Below are 18,884 nucleotides of genomic sequence, written 5' to 3'. Positions count from 1 at the left end.
CCTCACACAGCTCACAGCAACCTCCAACTCCTGGGCTTAAGTGATTCTCTTGCCTCAGCCTCCCGAGCAGCTGGGACTACAGGCGCCCGCCACAATGCCCGGCTATTGGAACAAGATTTCTTTAAAATTCTCTTTGGTCATTGAGGCCCCCAAAAAAGACATAAAAAGTGAATATAGGAGGAGTTTTAATCTCTAAGTTTAATATTGTATTTAAGGAATCAAATCTTAGAAAATTCTGGAAGGTTTTGGTAATGATGCAGATAATTTTAGGGCAATTAATCAAGCCCTTGCTGATTTAGAAGTGTCTTTCATTCAGTGTGTTGGTTCATTGCTCCAGAAGGTAGTAGCCTGCCCAGCAGAAAACTGCAGTACGCATAGCAGACTTTGACGTTTGGAAAGTCACATTCCAGAGCCACTTTGAAATACTATGCAAACTTTAAAAAACAAACCCCTGCATGAGGTCACTTGTAATGATCAGACATCTTGAAAGCTTAGAAAAGCCATGATGTTGAAATTTGTTAAAATTTTAATGCTGGGCTTAGCCGCTCATGCCTGTAATCTTGGCACTCTGGGAGGCTGAGGTGGATAGGATTGCTTGAGCTAGGAGTTTGAGACCAGTCTGAACCAGAGCAAGATCCCATCTCTCAAAAACTAGCTAGTCATCGTGGTGGGCGCCTGTAGACCCAGATACTCAGGAGGATGAGGCAGGAGGATCGCTTGAGACCAAGAGTCTGAGGTGGTGAGCTGTGATGACACCATTGGCAATCCACCCAGGGAGACAGAGTTTGTCTCAAATAAATAAATGAATGAAATGTTCATTTTTACTGTGAAGAGTTGTTCATAAGATGAGCACACTAGTTTAATTTTGTGTCTTTGTGTTTGTATATTTGCTGCAGGTGCCCTGAGCCAGGAACACCTGAGGTTTCAGACTAGTTAGAGTCTGGCTGTTAATTCTCATATGAGTGTAGGACTTCCTACTAAATGTCCATCAGGGGGTCTGTGCTGTCTGTGGAGCTTTATCATTTTCTTCAGAATGATAGAGAATGATAAATAAAATTTGTGGTCAAAAGATATTAATGTACAATTGAAGGATTAAAGTTCATAATAACTTCGTAACAGTAGGTTAGAAAGAAGGGGTATTGTCCCTGTTCATTTAGGTGACAGAAATTCATGGCAGTTTCTGCGGCCCTGCTGAGAAAGTGATCACCAGCTTCCCTCCCAAACCAGACTGACATTGCTCGAGTCTCCAGGAGCCCGTCTCTCGCGTGCCTTGTCTCTCCTGCCTTTTGTTTCTGCCCTTGCTACCAGGGGTGCTAATTTGGAGACTTAGATGTACGGTGATCCTTGGAAGTGGAGGGTTGAGAGATGGTTTTCTGTGCAGGTGGTGATAAAAGGTGGAGATAAACCTTCCTGCTCATTATAAAACTTGACCCTCCGTGTCTGACAGGCTGGTGGGCTGCGTGGACTTCCTGTGCACACTTTTGTATTTGTTGTGGTTGTCTAGAATATTTAGAAAACGTAAGTTATATTTAAGGTAAGTTAATAAGATTGAGAGATAGTTCCTTGAAATGGTAGGTCGGGAGCAAGTGTTTTTTTGAAAGAACATCTGAGTTTAGAACGTGAGAAAGGAATGAGGGCAGAGTTGAGGTGCTCTCTGCAGCGGCCCTGGGGGGTCCTGCCGCCTCCTCTCCGGGCTGGCTCGGCTTCTGCTCCAGACTCAGGTGCTGGAGCTGGTTCTAGTGGAGGTGGGGGTGTTCCTGAGACAGCGCAGGTTTCAGCACCATCTCATTGTCACGTAGCAACTTTCTGAAACCTCAGGTGGGATTTCGGTTTTACCAGTACTCTTTTGGGGTTGTGTAATTGCAGTGGTTGTGTTTTCCCCTCTGTAAATTGGGACACAGGACAAATAATTTGAAACAGAAATGGTCCTGAGAAGTTCAGAGTGAAGGACCGCATGTATAACATGAGGTGAGGAAAGAAAGGGCTGGAGATATTTTCGGGAACTGAGGAGCTTTGGTGAGTCAGAGGCAGAACACACAAGTGAGACAGAGCTCCCCGGAAGGCGGAGCTTCTCCTGCGCTTGCTGGTCCCCTGCCCAGCTGAGCACTCAGAGGTGCTGCAGGGAGAGCAGGGTCCTCGTGTGCGACTCAGTAGTTCCATTATTTGACATAAATCTCTTGGAAGCTACCGTATTAATTAAAGTAGAAAATATTTTTATTACAGGGTGGAAGACTACCTCCCAAAACGAAACAAAATGAAGTAACTAATATCCAGCCGTCTTCCAAAAGAGCCAGGTATGAATAATAACCTAACATTTTTATGCTCAGCTATCTTTCATAGGTCTGTTTTGAAAAATTGTTGGCAATTAGGGAAAGTTTCTAAGGATTTAAAAGCATTTGCCTTTTGCTTCATAGCTGTTGTGATACATCTCATTTTATTGCTGAAGATAGTTTATAATCACATAGGCCTTTACACATAGGCGCCCATAAAGTTTGTGTGCAGTATGAAATAGTTGTAAATTTTAAATTGCGCATGAACTTCATGGATACCCTGTATGTTTTTATTGTATTTTTATTGTTTTTTTTTTTTTTAGAGACAGAGTCTCACTTTATTGCCCTCAGTAGAGTGCTACGGCATCACAGCTCACAGCAACCTCCAGCTCTTAGGCTTAGGCGATTCTCTTGCCTCAGCCTCCCGAGTAGCTGGGACTACAGGCACCCTCCACAACACCTGGCTATTTTTTATTTATTTATTTTTTTAATTACAGTTTGGCCAGGGCCAAGTTTGAACCCGCCACCCTCACTATATGGGGCTGGCGCCCTACTCACTGAGCCACAGGAACCACCCTTTAGTGTATGTTTTTATTTAAAAAATTTTAAGCGGCACTTTATCAGAACTCCCCTCACCCAGCCCCCATGTGTAAAATAGAAGCTTCTGTGGTGGAAATGGGGTGGGAGGTCTAGAACCAGCTGGGAGGTGCCCCCTGGAGTCCCAGGCCCCCAGGGCACTGATGAGGAATCCCTACTCAGGAGGGGGGTACCTTGGATCTGCCAGTTGTCATGGGACAAAATAGTATTATTAGCCTTGCCATGGTGGGAAAAAGGATCTAAGACCTTTGGAAGGCCATGTCCACGGCCCCCGCACCCGTGCGTGGTGTTGCCTTGTGGTGAGGGGGTTTAGATGTGTATCATGGCCGGCCAAGAACGAAGCCCGCTGGTCACTTAGTCAGTGAGCAGAACAGAGCAGAGCAGCTGCACACCCAGTCCAGTCCTCTGCTTCCAAACTGGACCTGGCAAGACGCAGCTGCCTGGCTGGTCTTCTGCAGTGGCTACTCTCCGGTATTCCCTCCTTGCATTCCACACACTGAGCTTTTGACTTTGTGGTAAAATCCTAATTGTGTGATATTTTTTAAGGCTGTGATCAAATTGCTTCAAATAAATTTTTCCTGGACTGTCTCGTTTAAATATAAGGTAAAAAGGATTTGGGAAGGGACACGTAAAGAACTAAATGGCTTAATTTAACATGTGTGCTTGACTAAAACAGCTGTTTTACACTTCTGGAAGGAGACAGAGGACTAGAATTAAAAAGGTCCTGGTGGCTATCAGGACTTGCCTCTGGGCTGCTTGTGGTGACGGTGAACATGCATGCCAGGGGTGGCCTGAGTCACACAAGGCTGGTCTTTTAAAAAGAAAGCAGCCATGATAATGTTTAAACTAGCCAAATCAGGGAAATACAGAAACCAACTCTGCTTTCTTTTTAAAACCAATTAAAAAAAATTAGTTGGGGGGGGTGGAATGAAGAAGAGAGTCCTGACATCACTGTAGGTGACTGGGAGGTCTCACGTTTGTCCTCTGGAGACTGACTCTTTGTAAATGCTGGGGCAGGACAGGGAGCTCCTTTTTCCTTTAAGAATAAGAGCCACACACAGGTAAAGGTGGTAAGGCTAGCTAAACCACTGGACTCCCTCCTTTTCTAACTGTGTCACCACTTTGCATGTCTTTTGCAGAATAGAGGACATCCCGCCTCCCACTAGGAAGCTCAGCCCAGAGTTAACCCCTTTTGTCCTGTTCACTGGATTTGAGCCTATCCAAGTTCAGCAGTATATTAAGGTGAAATTTCGTTCTCCTCTGTACACAGTCGTGTTCAGCAGTGTGCTTTGTGTGTGTGCTCACTTCAGGCCAGCAGCTGGTTGGACGTTACGTGGGGTGGCGTCTTGTTCTAACAGTCTGTGCAGGTCTGGATGGCCTGCTGCCCTGCTGGGTGCTGTTAGGTGCTTGCTTTCTCAGTAGTAGAGGCCAAGAGTACAAGTGTGTGTCATCTGGCCTCAGGACTGTGCCTCTTCAGGTTCTCCCATTGAAACCGTCTACCAAGACGAGTTTTCTAGAGTGAGGCTAAAGGGGCTTTCTGCAGTAGTTTAGATGACAAATGGAAGTAGGTTTTAAATATTTTTTTTGAAATAATTGCACAAGGGATGATGGGGTTTGTTTTGCTCCCTCTTTTTGGTGGTAGGTGGGTGGTTGAGAGTGTAAGCTGATGTGTATCATGTTGGATTCATACATTTTATCCCTCATTTTTTTTAAGGAAAAGAAGCAATTGTGGCGGCGCCCGTAGCTCAGTGGTTAGGGCACTGGCCACATACACCCAGGCTGGCAGGTTTGAACCTGGCCTGGGCCAGCTAAACAACTATGACAACTGCAACAACAAAAAAAAATAGCCGACGTTGTGGCAGGCACCTGTAATCCCAGCTACTTGGGAGGCTGAGGCAGGAGAATCGCTTAAGCCCAACAGTTTGAGGTTGCTGTGAGCTGTGACACCACAGCACTCGAGGGTGACACAGTGAGACACTGTCTCAAAAAAAAAAAAAGAAGAAGAAGCAATTATAAAAGCTACTGTTATAAATTTAGTGCAATTTTATTTTTCTGCTTTTAAAATATGAGGCTTGTTAATAAAAGGTTATTTCATATATGTCTCCGTCTGTATGCCGTCATATTTTATAGCGGAGCCCGTGCCAGTGTTAACGTGCCTCAGTAACAGCGTCAGCGCGGGCTGGGCGCACTCACTCTAAGATGAGCCGCCTCGTTCTCCTGCAATCATAGATATGACTGGGACTAGTGTTTGGAGAGTTTATGTCTTAAGTGGTGTGGAATTCACAGTAATGTAAATGATAAATTCTGATTTTTATTTTTCTCCTATAGTTTTGTGGGTTTTCTTTCATTTTGCCTTTTGCACTGTTTGGGTGCTGAGAACCACGTTCACACCTTGTTCTATCTGTCTGCCCTGTTGGTTGCTCCCCGGGAGCTGGCTTTTCCCTTCTGACTGTGTTTGTGACCTTCAGAAGCTCTACATTCTTGGTGGGGAGGTCGCTGAGTGTACGCAGAAGTGCACGCACCTCATTGCCAGCAAAGTGACGCGCACGGTGAAGTTCCTGACGGCCATCTCGGTGGTGAAGCACATTGTGACGCCAGAGTGGCTCGAGGAGTGTTTCAAGTGTCAGAAGTTCATTGGTGAGTGGCAGCCCAGCGCATGTGTTGGAACGTCAGATAAACATCGCCATTTTTATCCTAACAAACATCTATATGAAGGATGGGTTTTTCTTCCTCAGAGCAGTAAATATACCTAGATAATTTTAGAATCTTTCTTTTTTTTTTTTGCAGTTTTTGGCCGGGGCTGGGTTTGAACCCACACCTCTGGGATATGGGGTTGGCGCCCTACTCCTTTGAGCCACAGGCACCACTCAATTTTAGGGTCTTTCAATTTGTTGAAAATTAACTTGCCAATTGACCAATTTAGTGAATGACCAATTCACTTAATTTTTCAAGGTTGCTCATTTGTGAAAGTTGATTTCTATGTTGATGAATATTATAGTTGATAGGAAGTTTAGTTGACTGCCTTTCATTCCTTTAACATTGTTGTGTTGATATCTGAGGGATATAAAGTGGTTTCGTTATAAACATTTAGTGTTTGGGAAAACATATTTTGTATTTTATCCTCCAAATTTCAGGATTTCCTAACCTAAGAGAATTTTTGAGTTTATAATGATCCTTTTTTAAAATAGACTTCCTTAGGGCAGTTTTAGATTCACAGGAAAATTGGACAGAAAGTACAGAGAGGTCCCGTGTACTCCCAGCCCATACACATGCAGGAGCACCCCTGCAGGCAAATCCCGCACAGAGGGACGTGTGAGGCACTAGCTGAAGTCCAGAGTTACGTTAGTTAGGGTTAACTCCTGGCATTAAACATTCATTGTGTTTTAACAGCTGTGTGATGACATGTGTGTACCATGATGCGGCCACACAGAGTCATTCACCTGTGCTCTGCCTGTTCATCCTCTTATCCCCACAGCCCTTGGCAACCACTGATCTTTTTACAGTTTGCATAGTTTTGCCTTTTCCAGGGTGTTGCAAAGTTGGAGTCACATCGCATGTAGCCTTTTCAGATTGGCTTCCTTCTCTTAGAGATATACATGTAGGGTTCCCCAAATCTTTCCCTGGCTTGATGGCTCACTTCCTTTTAGCCCTGAATAATATTCCATTGTCAGGATGTACCACAGTTTGTTCATCCATTAACCTATTGAAGGACATTTTGGTTGTTTCCAAATTTTGGCAGTTACCAGTAAAGCTTCTGTAAACATCAGGGTGCAGGTTTTTGTGTGGATATGAGTTTTCAACTCTTTTGGGTAACACCAAGGAACGTGGTTGCTGGATCATGTAGTAAGGGTATATTTAGTTTTGTAAGAAGCTGCCAGACTGCCTGCATGTGGCTGGCCCGTCCTGCCTTCCCGCCAGCACTGGATGGGGTGTTCCTGCGGGTCCGCGTGCTCCCGTGTCTGGTGCTCTGGCTGTTCTGACAGGTGTGTGGCGGTGCAGGTGGTGGTCAGGTGCGCACTCCGGTGTCGTGACGCTGCTGAGCATCCTTTCCCATCTGTGTGTTTGCTCTGGTGAAGCATCTAGATCTCTTGCCTGTTTTTAAATCTGGTTCGTTTTCTTATTGTTGACTTTTGAAGAGTTGTTTGTGTATCTTGGATAACAATCCTTTATCAGACGTGTCTTTGCAATGTTTTCTCTCAGTCTGTGAATTATCTTCTCATTCTCTTGGCATTGACTTTTATGGATCAGAAATTTTTAATTTTAATGAAATTTTTCTTTCATGAATCATGTCTTTGGTGTTGTGTCTAAAATGTCATCTCAAGCATTTCCATAGTATAATGGTTGTCACATAAAATGTCATCTCCAGGGCCCGGCATGGTGGCTCACGCCTGTAATCCCAGGTCTGTGGGAAACTGAGGTGGGTAGATTGCCTGAGCCTACAGGTTTGAGACCAGCCTGAGCAAGAGCAAGACCTCGTCTCTAAAAATAGCCAGGCGTTGTGGCAGGTGCCTGTAGTCCCAGTCACTTGGGAGGCTGAGGCAAGAGAATCGCTTAATCCCAAGAGTTTGAGGTTGCTGTGAGCTGTGATGCCACGGCACTCTACTTAGGGCCACAAAGGGAGACTCTGTCTCAAAAAAATGAATAAAAAGTCATCTCCAAACAGAAGGTTACCTAGATTTTCTTCCTTGTTATTGTCTAGGAGTTGTATAGTTTAGCACTTTCCATTTGGGTCTAAGAGAGGAAGGTCGGTGTCCAGATGCTTTTTGTGTGTGGTGTCCACTGCTCAGCACCATTTGCTGGAAAGATGCTGTCTCCCCCCCATCCCCACCCCCCTGTTGCCTTGGTCTCCTCCAGTCAGCGCTCAGTCAGCTGCACTCCTGTGGTCTGTTTCTGGCTCTCTATTCCACTGATTTTTTTGTGGGTTGGTTCGTGAATGCTGTAACTTCAGTGTGTCTGGGAAGAGCCGTGTCCGTCCTCGAGTCTCACTCTCCTCCACTGTTGGCGTTTGCTATCTGGGTCTGTCACTTCTCCAGAGTAAACTTGAGGATCAGCGTTCTTGGTAACTACCAATGATTTATTTTAAATACATATTCAAAGACATTTTGCTTTAATAAAAGTTTGTGTTTTTAGATTGTTCTTGAAGTTCCTTAAGAAGATGGTTCATTATCTGTAGCAATCAGTAACTGAAATGTTGCTTCCTGATTTCTTACCTTTATCCATCTTGCAGCGTTTTAAGACTTGGCTTTTGGATTTTTGGTGGGGACATATTTTTGGAATTTTGTATTTATGTTTAATTTAAATAAAGTTTAAGACATCAATATTATCACTTTCTAGACCATTCATGTCTTTTGTGTTTCTGTGAGAAGTTTAACTTTCAGGTTGAATTTTTTCTGCACATTACTATCCGTTTGACACAGTCATTTTCCTCCTTTTAAAAAACCAAAATGTCAGTACCTCACCTGTGACAGGATTATTTAGCTCCTTTACTTTGTCAATGTTATTTTCTCTGTCCTAAATGCACCGACTGCATCTGGGCGATGTTACCAGCTTCAGAAGGCATATCAACTTGAATTTTTTTCCCTTAGAAGTAAACATTTCAGGGCGGTGCCTGTAGCTCAGTGGGTAGGGCACCAGCCACATACACTGGGGCTGGAGGGTTCAAACCCGGCCCAGGCCTGCTAAACAACATGACAATTGCAATAACAATAACAACAAAAATAGCCGGGTGTTGTGGCGGGCGCCTATAGTCCCAGCTACTTGGGAGGCTGAGGCAAGAGAATCGCTTAAGCCCAAGAGTCTGAGGTTGCTGTGAGCTGTGACACCACCCACTCTACTGAGGGCAACATAGTGAGACTCAGTCTCAAAAAAAAAAAAGAAGTGAACATTTTAGATATGCCATTTCATGTGTGAGAGTACTCTTTCTGTTCATTTTTCTTCTTTTTATTTTAATCAAGGCAGTTCCTTTAATTTAGGCAAGGAAGTAGCACAAGCACCTCAGTGTGCCCCAACGTGAAAACGTCTCTTCCACACCATCCCCGCCTCAAGGTATAATTTGGGGAGAAGAGAAGTATTTTTCTCTCTGGTTCTCTGTGTTACCTGCTGTGACACCGTCTTACAAGGCAGAGGCAGTGTCATGTCCCAAGTGGGCATCTCAGGAGTGGAGTTTTGGGAGGTGAAGTTTTCATGTGCTCTCAGATGAAACGGCACCAGGCTTACTGGCAAGGAGAGCGTGAAGGTGACTCGTTTACATTTCCAGGTTGCCTCCATGTAAAAATCAGTTTTATAGCTTCCTTCATTAAAAAGATTTGATCAAAAAAAAAAAAAAAGTCTGATCACAAGGCATGGCACCTGTGGCTCAAGCGGCTAAGGCGCCAGCCACATACACCTGAGCTGGCGAGTTCGAATCCAGCCCGGGCCGCCAAACAACAGTGATGGCTGCTACCAAAAAACAGCCGGGACTGTGGCAGGTGCCTGTGGTCCCAGCTACTTGGGAGGCGGAGGCAGGCGACCAGGAGTTGGAGGTTGCTGTGAGCTGTGATGGCACGGTACTCTACCCAGGGCGACAGCTTGAGGCTCTGTCTCCAAAAAAAAAAAAAAAGTCTGATCAAATAATCTTACAAAGGAAAAGTAATCTTGGCTTGGTGCCTATACTTTAGCAGCTAGAGCACCAGCCAGATACACCGGAGCTGACAGGTTGAATCCAGCCCAGGCCTGCCAAACAACAATGACAACTACAACCAAAAAATAGCAGAGCATTGTGGCAGGCACCTATAGTCCCAGCTACTTAGGAGGCTGAGGCAAGAGAATCGCTTAATTCCAAGATTTTGAGGTTGCTGTGAGCTTTGATGCCACGGCACTCTACCAAGGGTGACATAGTGAGACCGTCTCAAAAAAAAAAAAAAGTAATCTAACCTCAAGTCTACCATGTAAGAGCAAAGAGAAAATGACTGCTTTTCTGCTCAGCTGTGGCATTTAGGACCTTCACAGGGTGCGCGTTAGCTCCCAGGGGCACTGCTGTCTGTACCAAAAGCTTCATGTACTCTTCCTGGGCATGGAAATGGTCAGCTGGACAGGTCACTTGCCATCCACCTGGCCTCCCACAGGTGGCACTTGGCCATCACGGGATTCTTCTCAATCGTCATGAAGGATGATGGTTTCTGCAGGGACGTTGTCATGTCTCCTTTCTTCACAAAAGTCTGGGTCTTCTTGTCCTCTGCATCTGTGGTAAAGTGGCCACTCCTGTCTAGGGCGTAGCCAGTGTCATCGTGCAAGTGTAAATGCTCTTCGACACACATCTTAACCTTGTCTTCATCTAAGTGGTTTATCTTCTGTTATGGTTGTTATGTCCATTCAAGAATAGTTTGTGCATGTTTGAATCTTTTCTAATTCTGGATCAAGATCCAGCTTCCAGTAGGGTCCCCCAAGCCCATGCAGCTGCTCCCAGCCCCCCGGGTGGCTGGTCTCAGGATGGTGGGGCCGCCTGGGTCACCGTGGCTGGTGGGCGGAGGGCCGGGCTGCCTGAGTCACACTCAAGGCTGTGAGTGCTCAGGAGTCGGCTGAAGCTTCTTCCTCATTTTTTATTTCTCCAGTTTTTAGACATTCTTAACTTCTTTTACCTGTGAAAGTACTGGTTACTGATAGATGAAGTTTGTATTTGTAGCAGTAACTATTCTAACATTTCTGTAGTAATGAGATTGCTATTCCCAGTAAACTGTGGTTTTACATTTTTAAAACATTGTTTAAAAAAACAGATAAAGAATATACAACAGAAGTAACATATGGCCCACAAGTCCTAAAATATGTGTCAGCTGGTCCGTTCCTGTCTGCCGACCCTGCACCCCCACTTGTCACGTGTGCATTGTCGGGTCTGAGCGGGCTGTGTCGGCCACACGGTGGGTGGGAACGGAAGAGGTGCCCTCCTGAAGACTGAGACGGTTTGTGACCTTTGGCTTCTGACAAATTGGACTATGAAACCTCTGAAAACCGATTACAAATTTTCAGAAGACTGTAAAAATTGGTAAAATTATCTTTTATAAATAGCTGTGCGCTTTTATGTTCAAATTTGATAGATTCATAGAACTGATTACCAGCTAGTTGACTCTGATGACCCTCGAGCATTGAGGAGCTGGTCATGATACAGGTCCTGGATATGACAGCCACTGAAGCTTGTCCTTCTGTACTTGGAGTTAGGGTCTGTGAGGCTGCAGAGTGTCTGAGAGTATAGCTGAGGGGGGAGGCAGGGTGCGCCCAAGGAGGGGGTCCAGAGCCTTCAGAGAATTTTTTCTTAAAGAGTTTATGACCCCAAAAGGTTAATCAGCACCTACCTAAGAGAAAGAATACCTGCTTGTATTTTTTTGGTCTGGTTGTTTTCAAGGGGAAGTAATTGAAATATAATGGTGGGCTTTAATATCTAAAGGACGTACAGGTAAACATAGCCATGAGTAGTGTGGGCCTGAATAAGCGTGAGTTCTGGGTGTGGGCTGCGCCCGCCACACTTCTCAGAGGGCACACTTCTGTCTTCCAGACGAGCAGAGCTATATCCTCCGCGACGCCGAGGCTGAGGTTCTTTTCTCCTTCAGTTTGGAAGAGTCCTTAAAGCGGGCACATATTTCTCCGCTCTTTAAGGTACACTTTAAAGGAAAAATCAGATGCATCCAGGTAGAGGAAGTTAAGAGGTGATTTGCTGGAAAGTGCATCCCAGGGAAGCTGGGCTCACCCTGGCCTCCTTGGCGTGGCCGGTCTCCTCCTATGGACGCTGCCACTGTCAACCCCCAGGAAACACAGTGCAGCTCCAGAAAGCTTCTCTTTACTGGAATTCTTGAAAATAGGTACAAAAATTGAATGAATAGATCTATTACAAATAAGGTACCTAAAGAATATGTCTATTGAATAATTTGATAAGAGACATGTAAATTCAGTTTTTTGCTTTTAATAAATCTTTGGAGGACATGACTTAATACTATTCTCAATAGATGTGTGTTCAGCTGGAGAAGCTACTTGGAAAAATACTAATTGAATGTGTACATAAATAATTTACAACTGAAGATATTTAAATATTTGTTACATAAGATATTTAGAACAGTTCTGAAAAACTTTTGTGTTAAATAACTGATAAAGTAAATCAGTAAAGATAATCTGTTCTTTAAGCTTCTTAAGAAGCCAACTTTAGAATTAGAAATGATATGCAGTAGTGAGTTAAGATTTTTTTTTTAATTAAGTCATTTGTACATAGATCATAAATACACTTACGACATTATGGGATTCGATGTGTTGATTATTTGTACAAATTGCAGTGCTTACATCCTACTAATCAACACAGCTTTCACCCAGTTACAGCCTTAAGACATTTGTGTTCTACACCTGATAGATCCAACTTGTACTTGCAACGTGCTCCATAGAAGCCTGGGATGAAGGAGGGAAGGGGAGGGAGAAGGGATGGGAGGGCGGTGGGTTGTAGGGGGACCACACCTATGGAGTTAAGATTTTTATTACCAAAAATAGTCTAATTTTTTTGAATGTTTGATTTTTTTATTCTATGAGCAGCTTTGTGATATACTCAGAAGCAAGCTTATTAGAGAATTAAATCTTAAGTGTCAGTATCATTTCCTACTCTGAGTCCACATAATTTCAGAGAAAATAAAGAGGGGCGCACAGGCCGGGAGCCGCACAGGCGTCAGGCTGCCGCTTGGCAAGATAAAGGGGTCAAATGTGATACCCGTTTAGGGTTTTACAGAAATCGCAAAAAGTGTTTATAAGATTCTTGCTTACTCGCAAAGCACTTTGTTTTAGGAACTTTTAATCATCACAGGAAGTATGAAAAATGTAATGATTGATGCTTCATTATTTTCCAATTTGCATAGCTGGGCTCCTCTCAGCCCACTGCAGGCTGAGGACCAGCGGGAGAATACTACCTTTGTAATTTCATGAAATTATACATTTTGTCAGAAATCTCAAGGCAGAGTATATGAAAAATTAAAAGCATTTTAGGAATATAGTACATATACTTTTATTTTTAGACAAAATATTTTTACATCACACCGGGAATCTGCCCGAGTCTTTCAACGATGAAAGCCATTGTGGAATGTGCAGGAGGAAAAGTGTTGTCTAAACAGCCGTCCTTCCGGAAGCTCATGGAGCACAAGCAGAATAAGGTGGGTGGAGGGAGCGGCCGCTGAGCCCACCTGTGGTTGAGATTCAGCGTTGAGTCACTGATAAACTCATTTTCTTTTCCTTAGAGTTTGTCAGAAATCATCTTAATATCCTGTGAAAATGACCTTCATTTATGTCGAGAATATTTCACTAGAGGAATAGGTAGGTTTGCTGCTCTTGCTGCGTGTCAGCGTGTGTGTGTGTGTGTACACGTGCGTGCGTAGTACATGCATATGTGTGCGTGTATCTGTGCACGTGTATATGTGTACACAGCCCGTGTTGGTTGAAGAAATCTCTGTTTCTGTTGCCTGCAGACGTCCACAATGCAGAGTTTGTTCTGACTGGAGTGCTCACACAGACACTGGACTACGAATCATATCCTTTTTGAAAGATACCGAAAAGTGGATGGGCTGAATGTGAAAATGGGTTTTTGAGATTGATAAAACACAGTTTTTACTGTTTTACAAGCCATTTTTTCTTGCTGTGCTGTTACTATTTATTTTCAGAATATTCATTTGAGTTTTTAAGTAAAAACACTATCTTACTGAGGGTTCACTTTCAGTAGGTGACATTAATTAGAATCTTTACAGTCTGGGTTATGTAGATATTTAAGTACTTGACAGGTAAAATAGAAAAGAATTGCAAGAATTAGTATGTTCTGTGTGTTTCTTTTTATCAGCTCATGTTTGAGTTTGTAGTTTTCAAAGTGAAATTTAGTGAGTGTGTGATCTTTGTACTCAGGAACTTTGTGATGGGGATAAAAGCACAGCTTGGTAGAAGCGTCAAAGTGACCTCACTTACGTAAGTCAGATTGCCAAGGTGAATCTTTGCAATAATGCATTTTGACAGTTAGGCTTTTCTGTTTTCAGGCATTCAGGAAAAAAATAAAGCTTATTATTTGTTATTTATAGTCCTTATTTAAAATCTCTTAGTATCTTAACATGTGAATAGCCCATCAATGAAGCAAAACATGCCTCACAAATCTTTATGAAAAACACATATGAAATTTCAGCTTGAGTTTCCCACTGACTAGGACCTGCTCACAGGTGATGTCTCTTGGAACTTTTCCCTTGGTGGTGTGATCGGGCTGAGGGGCCAGAGTCTCCCCTTCTCTGTACCTGCAGCAGCATCAGGATTAGCTGGACCTTCCTGACCAGGCAAGGTGATGTTGTGTTTAGATGGACACATCTAAGTGAGCCACAGGGTCAGAGTGACATCGTTGTTCATGAGGTTCATTCCCCTCCATATGCACCTGTTTCATCTGGTTAATTATATTTACCAAAGAGTGTCTTTAGCCGTATAGAGCTTATATCTGTCAGAAGGCCTTGATATAATTGGGTGTAAAGCACGTTTAGGAAGATAACCTACCTAGTTGGAATGGCGCATGGTGCAGAAACTCTCTTACCATTAATATCAGTGCTTGCTGTATTCTATATCTCCACTGATTAGGAAATTTTTGTAGGAATTGCTGATAGAAATGATAAAAGATCTGTTAATTTTTTTTTTGTTTTTTGCAGTTTCTGGCCGGGGCTGGGTTTGAACCCGCCACCTCCAGTATATGGGGCTGGCACCCTCCCCTTTTGAGCCACAAGCGCCACCCAAGACCTGTTACATTTTTGCAGAGATGCTGTGAGCATTTGGTTTTTATATAGTGTGCACTCTTGGGTTTTTCCAGATTTTTTCCCCTACCATTCATGTTTATATCTGTGAAAGCTGTACTGTTATTACATTTACTTTCAGAAGGAAGTTGCTTTTGTGGTTATGTGGGTGGGTTTTTTTTGTTTTGTTTCTTCGTTTTTTGTTTGTTTGTTTGTTTTTTGCAGTTTCTGTCCGGGGCTGGGTTTGAACCCGCCACCTCTGGCATATAGGACCGGCGCCCTACGTCTTTGAGCCACAGGCACCGCCCTATGGGTGTTTTGTGAGTGCATAGCCTGACTACTTTTGCTCACATGGTTTAGAATTGCAGAGGTCAGCAGGTGTTCTCTGAGATATGGTTTGAAATCACTTATTTGTGGTGGGGCTTTGGGGTCGTCCACCCTTTGGGACTGTGCATTGTATGTGTTAATTTAAAGGCAACTCTAGCTATTACTGGGCTCAGCTTCAGCTGTGTGATGCAGGTGAGTCCGGTGCTAGGGCCAAGTGAACAGAGTGTTGGGTCTTAGAGTCCCCCGTGGTTTGTGCAGCAAGGCCAAATGGTTTGAACAAGTCAGGAAAGTGCTGCGGTTTCTAAAGTAGAGCGTGAAACTGGTCACCGACACTGGGGTCTTCATTTAGTGCTTTTTGTCTTGCTTTTGAAAGTTGTTCTCCTCAACAAGCCCACATATAAATTTAACTGACGGCGTCTGGACTGTGCTGTGGCTGGAGTCCGCCCTGAGACATCCGTGCTGTGGGAGGGAGCCAGTGGCCTTCTCCAGAAGCTCTTGTTTTCCAGCTGCTTTCCTAGGGCACAAGACTTTAAAGCAGGAAAACAAATATAATAAATATACTGCATCTTATTTAGATGTGTGATTTTTATCCTGAGAAAACATAAATTATGTTTTGTATTATATGACTTTCGGAGCCCACGTTAGGTTTTATGATTCATTTGCCAGGCTTTTAAATGTTTTCACAAAACCGTCACGGGACTTCAACTACAAATGAAATGGTGTAAATAGAGACCTTACTATCTCTAAATTATGGATGTTAAAGATTTGAGATGTTTTGTACTTGGATTATTTTTATTTCTTATACTCTGTTTTCTTTTATATTGATATCTTGCCCACATTTTAAATAAATGTACTTTTGAACTTAGAATTGAGTAATCCTTTTTACCATATTTTTTGCATAATTTATATGATTTGCATCAAACTGGATCACATTTTAAGTAATTTTCAGGCAACATACTCTCTACTAAATTTTCTCCTTAAGAAACAATTTGTGGAAGTTAGCCCCTTTTCTCTTTTTATCAATATAATAAACTCTCCGGCACAGGTAGACTCAAAACACCTGGAGATTGCTAAGCACAGTCACCAGGCAGCTGAGCCAGTGGCACTGCAAAGGCCACACCCACCTGCCTCTGCCGCACTGTCGCCGAGTGTGCTCATAGGGCGTGGGCACAAGGAGGCAGGCGGAGACGCCGAGACACCACGTTAGCCAGCACGGCCACAGGTCTTCAGAGCGGCCTTCTCTTCACTTTGCTTATCAGATATTTTCCTGAAACACTGGATTCGCTTTCATGATACTTATGGAAAGGAATCTCTTAGTAGAAACATTTGTGATACGTTGAAAGCTTATTCTTTAATAAGCTTCCTCTGTCACCCAGGCTAGAGGGCAGTGGCGAGGTCATAGCTCATTGCGGCCTTGATCTCTGAGGCTCAAGTGATCCTCCCATCTCCGCCTCTGGAACAGCTGGGAGACAGGCGTGCGCTGCCACACCCAGTGAGAGTTTATTCGTGTATACTCCCTGTGATTTTATTCTTGAACACAGTTCAGGTGGAGCACATGTATTAAACAAATGGTGACATAGAATGAATTCCATTCTTAATGGAAATTCTCAGTATTCCTAGGGGGGCTTTGACATTGCTTGTACATTCCAGACATGATTACTTCAGGTGTTTCTTCCAACTCTGATAGGGTCGGGCCATGTAGAGTTATCTCTGGAGGCGGAAAGGAAATCTAGCTTTATAGGCATCACCACACAATTTCATACTTTTAAAATAAGGATCGATACCTTCAACATCATCAATTCCCTGTTCAATCCCTGACCTGGAGGGATTTCCTGGTGGTCTGTTTATAGTCTACCAGAAATATTTATCTGTGGAGCTATTTAAATTGTTTCCAAATAGCAATGTTTTTTCAGATGTACAGTAAGCTGACCCTGGTATTTTTAAACTTCGTGCCTCAAAATCATCTACTTTTTAATCATCTTTTAATATGCACATATATTTATACTTAAGCAAACTTAGAGATACTTATCTATAGAGCAGAGCTTTTCCCTTCACGTACAACAGGTAGAATCAGTGTTGCTGTGGAATATTTTAGGTTCTATAGAATCCTGGAAGTGCAGAAGAGTTTTATAAATGTGGAATAAGATTTGCAAAGTATTCAAAATACTGCCCTGCTCCATAGAAACTCAAAGAAAAGTGAAGATAATTACAGAATAAATGGACCTTCTGGGTAGAGTATACTGCATTCTGTATTCTTTGGCGGAGACAAGGTGTTTATTTAACCAATGTACAAGTATGACTGATTTGATTAACCTTTCAATTAGTGGTTTTTCTTTTTTTTTTTCTCTTCAAAATCTGCCAAGAAATAATCCTTAAAAACTCCAGGAGCTGTCTAAAGCCAACTGGCTGGCGCAGCTGTTAAGCATTGATCTGGTGGCTAAGAAGGACTTCACATGAACATAAGAATAAAAAGATTTCAAGTAAATTTTTTTAAGAATAAATGATTAGACAGAAAAATTATTTCTCAGAAGAAAAGAAATTCCCTTTGTTTAATCCTGAATTTTTTTCTGGCTCAGTGTCACCTAAGTAATAAAATAGAAACCACATATGTAATTTAAAAATTTTATTATAGTGGCCATAATGGAAATTTTTTAATGTTTTTTTTTGTTTGTTTTATTTAACCCGTAGGCCTAAAGTATTTTGGCTCTAAGAATATTTTTAGAAATTAATGAGATATTTTAATCTTATTTTGGGTGCCAAGTCTTTAAAATCCAGTGCGCATTTTACACTTAGAGAACACATCTCAATTATGACAAATTTTTATTGGAACCATTTAATCTGTATTTAGATTTCGTTCCATTTACAGTGGAAAAAGTAGATCTACATACCTAAGTTATTTAAAACATAGTTAAATGTTTTCCAATAACAGAGTGTCACTTTTTAAATTAAACTTCATATTGAATAAAATTAAATAAAATAGAAACTTCTATCCTCCCTGTACTAGGCACATTTTCTGTGCGCAGTGGCCAGGAGGAGCTCTCTTGTTTAAGAAAATAAGCGTCTTGGGTGGCTCCTGTAGCTCAGTGAGTAGGACGCCGGCCCCATATGCTGAGGGTGGCGGGTTCAAACCCAGCCCCGGCCACACTGCAACAGAAAAATAGCCGGGCGTTGTGGTGCGCGCCTGTAGTCCCAGCTACTCGGGAGGCTGAGGCAAGAGAATCCCGTAAGCCCAAGAGTGGAGGTTGCTGTGAGCTGTGTGACGCCACGGCACTCTACCCAAGGGCAGTACGGTGAGACTCTGTCTCTACAAAAAAAAAGAAAAGAAGCGTCTTTCTGTAACGGTGCCGTCTCCCCCTGAACGATACCACCTTGGCAAGTAAGGAGGTGGAGTGTGAATGCCGGAGATGAAAGTGTGTGTCCATCAGAGGCATTCCAGCGTTGCTTGTTCGTGTTGAACAATTAAATGTGAGTTTTCTCCTCGCATGGGATAGATGACAAAAGATTTGTTACTAATCTTTGTAGACACCAGGTACTGGGAGGAAATTTGGAAGAAATGAGCATCCTAGCTCTCTGGGAGTTACAGTCTTAATACTAAAGCAAGACATCCTTCGCTCTTCTTTCTTGTTTCTGCGTATGTAAATGAATGCTTCTCTACGGAGGAAAAGTCACGAAAATGAAGCTCATTCCACCACACAAAGTCTACAGCAGACTTCCCACTCCTGAGCCAAAAGAGCAGTCACAGCTTTGAGGAATGGGTTGTTAAACGCTTACAACTTAGTGTTGCAAAGAGCTGCCTAGCCAAGGGAAAGCTCAGCTCCATGATGACTTAGCAGACAAATCAGAATATCTGCCCTGCTCATACAATAAATTAACACATAAAATACCACCTACCTTCCTAGCTAGTGTCAATTAGGAGGTCCTTGAAGAACAAATTATCTCCCAA

General features: G+C 43.0%; 1 protein-coding gene across 6 annotated transcripts in view; it reads left to right on the top strand.

Moving 5' to 3' along the window:
- PAXIP1 (PAX interacting protein 1) overlaps nucleotides 1-15,806 on the top strand; it is a 64,338-nt gene extending 48,532 nt beyond the window's left edge. For 4 of the 6 annotated variants that reach the window (XM_053609439.1, XM_053609438.1, XM_053609442.1 and 1 more), the window contains 8 exons: nucleotides 2,224-2,294; nucleotides 4,007-4,109; nucleotides 5,336-5,504; nucleotides 11,392-11,492; nucleotides 12,884-13,018; nucleotides 13,103-13,178; nucleotides 13,331-13,395; nucleotides 15,341-15,806. In XM_053609439.1, coding sequence (XP_053465414.1) covers nucleotides 2,224-2,294; nucleotides 4,007-4,109; nucleotides 5,336-5,504; nucleotides 11,392-11,492; nucleotides 12,884-13,018; nucleotides 13,103-13,178; nucleotides 13,331-13,395; nucleotides 15,341-15,352 — 732 coding nt within the window. In that variant the 3' untranslated portion in view covers nucleotides 15,353-15,806. Of the gene's footprint in view, nucleotides 1-2,223; nucleotides 2,295-4,006; nucleotides 4,110-4,581; nucleotides 5,505-11,391; nucleotides 11,493-12,883; nucleotides 13,019-13,102; nucleotides 13,179-13,330; nucleotides 13,396-15,340 lie in introns of those variants that run through there. The other 2 variants (XM_053609443.1, XM_053609444.1) reach the window with 2 other exon arrangements.
- Nucleotides 15,807-18,884: the final 3,078 nt, after the last annotated feature.

The sequence above is a fragment of the Nycticebus coucang genome, chromosome 11 (assembly GCF_027406575.1).
Source record: "Nycticebus coucang isolate mNycCou1 chromosome 11, mNycCou1.pri, whole genome shotgun sequence".
Classification (NCBI taxonomy): Eukaryota; Metazoa; Chordata; class Mammalia; order Primates; family Lorisidae; genus Nycticebus; species Nycticebus coucang.
Note: the sequence above shows the minus strand (reverse complement) of the source record. Positions and strands in the feature narration are given on the sequence as shown.